Below are 6,000 nucleotides of genomic sequence, written 5' to 3' on the forward strand. Positions count from 1 at the left end.
AATTTTTAAAGCTTGACATATTTGTATCTACTACTAAAAACAACCTCATCTTTTATATTTTACCAAAACATTGTGTATGAAATTGTGTTTGTGTGCACTAAAATTTGAGTGTACTTTTTTTTAAACTGAAACGTTAGTCCTGATAAACCGTTGTCGTGTGACAAAAAAATTGCAACTGGCAACATTTTATTCTACAGGGTCTCTGCTTTTAGTATATCATATTTATTTATTTTTTTGGGGGGGGGGTTTCAATTATCCTCAGGCCTAAAATGTGCATTTTAACCTGTGCAAAAATGAAACCAAAAAACACGACTTTGGCAGCAAAAGAGTTATTAGACTACCTATCCGGTTGTCAATCCTGGTGGAATTTGCATTGGGAGTATTCACTACATCACATCTAAGCAACAATGCAAGACCTCAAATTTGTGATTCAAATTCTTAGTGTATGTCACACTGTGTAGACTGAATTTGACCAAGAATATAGAGAGGGGTGTTGTAAAATATACAAAGCATAACAAAAGATACGTTTTGTATGTGTGGTGTGTTTTTTCTTTTTCCCCCATTTTTTTCTTTAGTTTTTTTAATCATGTGTTGATCTGTGTTCCATTTCAAGGTTTACGAATCCCAGCTAACTGTGAACTGGTGGTTGGAGGAGAGCCACAGTGCTGGGCAGAAGGACATTGCCTTCTGTTTGATGACTCCTTCCTGCACACAGCATTTCATGAAGGTAGGGTGGATTACTGTAAATGACTAGTAGAAAGCAACTGTTTGAAGAAAAAAAAAAACTCAAATTTTATGCATTGGTTCATCTGGAGCAGATGCCAAACAAACAATTTCTAATTCCATTCATTCCAGGGTTAAAGTGACACTAAACTCAGGAGTTCAATCTTAAAAATACATTCAAGTATCTTAACTACTAACATAAATGTATTTGAAGATCCACAGTTGAATGATGCACAAATAAAAAATGTTGTTAATAGAGAAGATACTAGAAAGCATTTTTATGATTGATTGAACTTCTGAGTTCAGGGTCACTTAAAGGGCTACAGAACAGCTACTGTAGACTTTACTCTATCTGTGTTCCATTTGCACTAGCCTCCAGTCACCCCAATCTGAATAGAGTTCAGTCAGTGCTGCAATTAAGGTTTATTACAACCCACAGGAAATACAGAAGGTTGTGCTATGTGGGTAGCTATTGGACATGTCCAGTGGAAATGGAACAATGGTGGTTCCCAAATTCAGCATCTTTCGACTGGTTTGTGTGAAGTAGAGCAAAGAAAAATTTGGCCACTTCTTAAAATTACCACTTTGTTCTTTTTTTGTTTGCATTTTCACAAAGAGAGAAAAAAAAAATCATGGTGCCTTAAAGTGACATTAAACCCTCAGATGTTTTAACATAAACCAATACTGTAATGTGTGCCTTACTGTAATCCATGGTTGTTTCCCTTCTCTTTGCTGCTCTTCCTTTCAAATCCTCATGTCTTCTCATGCTGGGGGAGAACTTCCCTTTGCAGCGGAGTGCCTCTTCCTGTAGTGCTGGCTCTGGTTGCAAACCAACACACAGACACCATGTATCCATTTCAGAGACAGGCAGTCTGCTGCAAAACAGAAGTTCTGCCCAGCATGAGAAGAGATAAGGATTGAAAAGGAAGAGCAGCAAAGAGAAGGGAAACAACCATGGATTACAGTAAGGCACACATTGCAGTATTGTTTTATGTTAAAAAATCTGAGGGTTTAATGTCACTTAAGTGTAGGCTGATGCTATTGGCCACCTATGTTGTGTGTCATCTGAATAATATGATCACAACATATGGTCTGCCAAAGTGTGTATGTGCGCATGCATATATTTATATGTGTATATGTACATAATATTGTATTTCAGCTCAACATAATTGCTTACAAGAGAAAGGCGCTAGTGCACATGGTCTGTGTTCCCTTAGTGTAAATCGTATTCTGGAGCTGCCATATTTCAGTAGCCTCATATTGTATGTCCATCGTTTCTATCCTTGTTGTCTTGACATCTTATGTCTTGTGTGACTTCAAACAAACACAGCTCTGTTCAGCCAGGGCTTCGGAAGAGGGAATTTGTTACTACTGTATTACGCCCGCAATTTGCAGGTAACCTAACAAGAACATTACATATTATAAATGCTCGCAGCTTTTTTTTTTTTTTTTCCCCTTTCCATAAACAATTTTTTAATTTCTTGCAAATGTGACCACTCCAGAAAGAGCCAATTCAGTATCGCAACCACAGTTCACCCTCCCTTCTGCCAGGTCATAGACCTCTCCTCTTCTGGTAGTATCTAATTACTCTCTGTGCTGGCCCATCTACTCCACTCCTCGCCTCGATTTCCTATATAACTTTTGTTTTGTAGATTCTGGGGGAGGAGCTAAAAGGAATACTATAGAGGAGGTGTAGGCAACTTCGGCACTCCAGCTGTGGTGAAACTACAATTTCCATCATGCCTGTGGCTGTCATTCTTGCTATAGAGTGTCACTTCTCTGACAGCTTTGAGTCTGCTGGGGCTACTGACCTCACAACCAAGATGGTGGTGCCCAGCAGCAGTCACATGGCTTTTGGATGTCTACACAAGGGAGGATTCTACAGGTAAATAACATGCCTAAATATGTTAAATACACATAGAATCTTATGGGAAGCTTGTTGAAATGAATAGTCTGGTGCCAGGGTCTCTTTAAAATATATTTGTTGTAATAGCATAGATTTTACATGCATGCAACCATTTGCATCCCTTTTTCTTATGTGCCTTGTATTCTGGATTCTAGGTTCAGTGGAAGACGGACCTCGAGTGATTTTCATGGTTGATCTGTGGCATCCCAATGTAGCAGCAGCTGAACGTCAAGCCCTCGATTCGATATTTGCTCCCGGACGCTGACTCAGTTACATCACTCTTCACAACCGAACATCTATGCTCATGAGATATTGCCTCAAAGAAAAGCTTGTCTCTAACCAAACCCATTCTGTGTATAAGAACTATGTCTTCTGTTCTCTATATAACCATTGGCTTCTCCATAGGTTTTCATTGTAGAAATGATGTGACAAAGAAGTATATGCATCAATCAACGTACAACTCTCTGGCACGAGAGAGCACTGAACTCTACTCAGCAGAGGAGAGCACTTATATGGTGGTTATGACTCCTGGCCCCATATTAACTAAACAGCACAAACCAACATTTAGCTTCAAGGCTTATTGTAAACGAGGCAAAAAGCTGGGAGACACCTTTAGACGCATCTAGTAATATCAAAGCATTCAGGGAATGGCTGGGAATCCTTCACAATGCTCAGTTTTGTTCTCCCCTTATGAAATTTTAGCAAGAATTGTATTTCATATTGCCGCTAATACCATATTTTCCATTCTCTAATAGAATGCAACACTACTATAGTATGTTCCATGTTACTACTGTATATTATACAACTCTGAAATACAAGTTTAGGAAGTGACATAAGGCAGTGTATTTGTTGACATGAACAAGACTACGGTGTCTGCTTCATGTCAAAATTGATCAGCCATGTAGGATTACCTTCTTGCTCACACAGACATGCCGAGGTATTACACCCTCATTAATCATGTAGGGGAGGTCTCCCTCTGCTCAGCCATGGCTAGGCAAAAAAAAATCAATCTTTTTTTAAAAGAATATGCTGCATTCTATGATCTCGTATACAACACAAATCCTTTGAATGCAAGCTATAACGCTGAAATCATTACATTTAAATAAATACTGGACTTTCTTCACTGGTCCAAATTTCTAGAGACTTTTTTGGAATTGACATATAGACGTAATTATTAAGATGTCTTTAGATTTCTCTTAAAACCTATAAGAGCTCACTCGTGTAGCTGTGGGCATTGGAAGGGCTTGGTCAAAGTTATTTTTAAGGAATTTCAGATATCTTTTATCCGACCAAAGCGGTTTTGTTTTTTGTTTTCAGTTTGATAAAAGGAACATTTCCAGTACGTCTGTCTAGTTTTCCAGCTCCGGAATTGAGGATCTGTTTATGGTGGTTGTAAAGCAGCCATATTGTCTTTAATGTGGAAACAAACAAAAATAATTTGTTGTCTTGTACTTCACAGTGCAACAGACTTCATTTTGTTCCGTAATAAAAAACAAAATGTGTCTAAAAGATAAAAGCTATTCTTTTGTTTTTTTTTTTTCTTTTTAAAGATGCTTATTCATGATATAATGAACATGATTGTATTATAAAACTTGGGACTTTACACTGAATATTTAAACCTTTTTGAAATAATGTATGTAAGGATGGGCTCGGGCGTGTTCGCAGCTCCATGGGCCGAGCCCGCCAGGAAGCTGACAGCGCGCAGCGCCAATCACAGGTACTGAGACATTTTCCCGGTCCGCAGCTGCAGAGATCGGGAAATGTCTCAGTGCCTGTGATTGGCGTTGTCAGCTTCCTGGCACGTGGAGCTACGAACATGCCCGAGCCCATCCTTGGTAATAAGCACCTTACATCTGGATGTTTGCCTGGGATCAACTGAGGTACTTTTTTTTTTTTTCTTCTAAAACCTGTAATGCCTATTCAAATATTTTAAAGGCCGACCAGCCAAAAGTTCAGCATAGGAATACATTCAGGAAAAATGACCTGCCTTCCCAGGCTTTTTGATGTTTAAAGGAAATATGCATGAGTATATCAAGCCTTCTTACCACTGTCAGTAACCTGGGCTTCTAGAAACGCCTATTTCTGAGTCTATGGTTCAATAAAGCGGAGATTTTCTTTGCATATTCCTTATTGTTTAGAAATTGGTAAACCCACGCCTTCCTCTTTGCACGCCATAGAATTCATGCAAAGAAGTAAGTGCTGAGAGAGGAGGAATGTATGGAGTAGAATAAATCGCAAGGGTCTGCAAATGCATAAAGGATTTGTTCATTCTGGCATTGTGAAAGTAATAGCAAACTCATATTAACCACCCGAGTACCAGCTTGTATATACCTCTTCATTACCAGGCCATTTTTCAGTGCTGTGATAGTTAGACTGACAATTACTAAGTCGTGCAAAACACTGAACCCCAAAGTTATATTATTTTTTGAGACCCATAGAACTTTCTTTGGGTGGTATTAATGACTACTGGGTTTTTTATGTTTATTGTATAAAGAAAACAAAACTTTCTATTATAAAAATGCCCAGAGCGTATGAAACCCCCTGAATGATCCCTTATTGGAAAGTGTTTATAACGTAATCCTGCTGCACTCCTTACCGGATATCCCAAATACCATGGGTGCTTGAAATGACTGTGGATGGTGCCTCCTGTAGAAAGACTTATTGGAGATGTCACCAACACACCGTAGTAGAATAAAGCAAATGTCTGCTTATTGACACGTTGTCATAACATAGATGTGACATTTTGGGGCCACGCACGGTCCCCTTCATCAGGCTTGGAATAGCCATTTGTCCTTCCAAGCCTGATGAAGGGGACCCTGTGTGGCCCTGAAATGTTGCATCTATGTTATGACAACATGTGTCAATAAACAGACGTTTACTTTATTGTACTACGGTGTGTTGGTGCCATCTCCAATATTTCTTCTGGGAATGAAGAATCATGCCGGTATTAATGTGCTTTAAAACAGAGCTTTGTAATGGTGCACTGTATACAGCCCATCATTAACTGTACAGGTTATACAGAGGGAGGGGGAGGTGAAGGGGGTTAATGTACAAGTCACATACAGTGGGAGGATAGAGATCAAAGGGGTTAATGTCCTGGATAAGGGAGGTGAAGGCACTTATGTACAGGCACTACAAAGACTGGATGAAGATGACATGTACACAATGGGGGCCTTAGGTGTTAAACAATCTCACAATAATCTTTATAAACCCCTCCCCTCTGACACCACCTTAAGTCTGCTGCTACCTACCTCCCTAAGATCCCTTAATTCATTAAAGTCTGCTTTCTTCATTGTGAGATGAAGGGGAGGGCTCTCAAATGTAAACAATTACAGTATTTACCGTCAAGAGCACTCCAAGTGTCCGTCACA

The 6,000-nt window shown here is 39.3% G+C and overlaps 1 protein-coding gene across 2 annotated transcripts in view; it reads left to right on the top strand.

Annotated features, from left to right (window-relative positions):
• Nucleotides 1-2,969, top strand: part of ASPHD2 (aspartate beta-hydroxylase domain containing 2) — a 44,384-nt gene extending 41,415 nt beyond the window's left edge. For both annotated transcript variants that reach the window (XM_018564636.1, XM_018564637.1), the window contains exons 3-4: nt 614-727; nt 2,785-2,969. In XM_018564636.1, coding sequence (XP_018420138.1) covers nt 614-727; nt 2,785-2,894 — 224 coding nt within the window. In that variant the 3' untranslated portion in view covers nt 2,895-2,969. The remainder of the gene's footprint in view (nt 1-613; nt 728-2,784) is intronic.
• The last annotated feature ends 3,031 nt before the right edge of the window (nt 2,970-6,000 follow it).

This window comes from Nanorana parkeri, unplaced genomic scaffold (assembly GCF_000935625.1).
Source record: "Nanorana parkeri isolate BGI_ZX_2015 unplaced genomic scaffold, ASM93562v1 scaffold767, whole genome shotgun sequence".
Taxonomy (NCBI): domain Eukaryota; kingdom Metazoa; phylum Chordata; class Amphibia; order Anura; family Dicroglossidae; genus Nanorana; species Nanorana parkeri.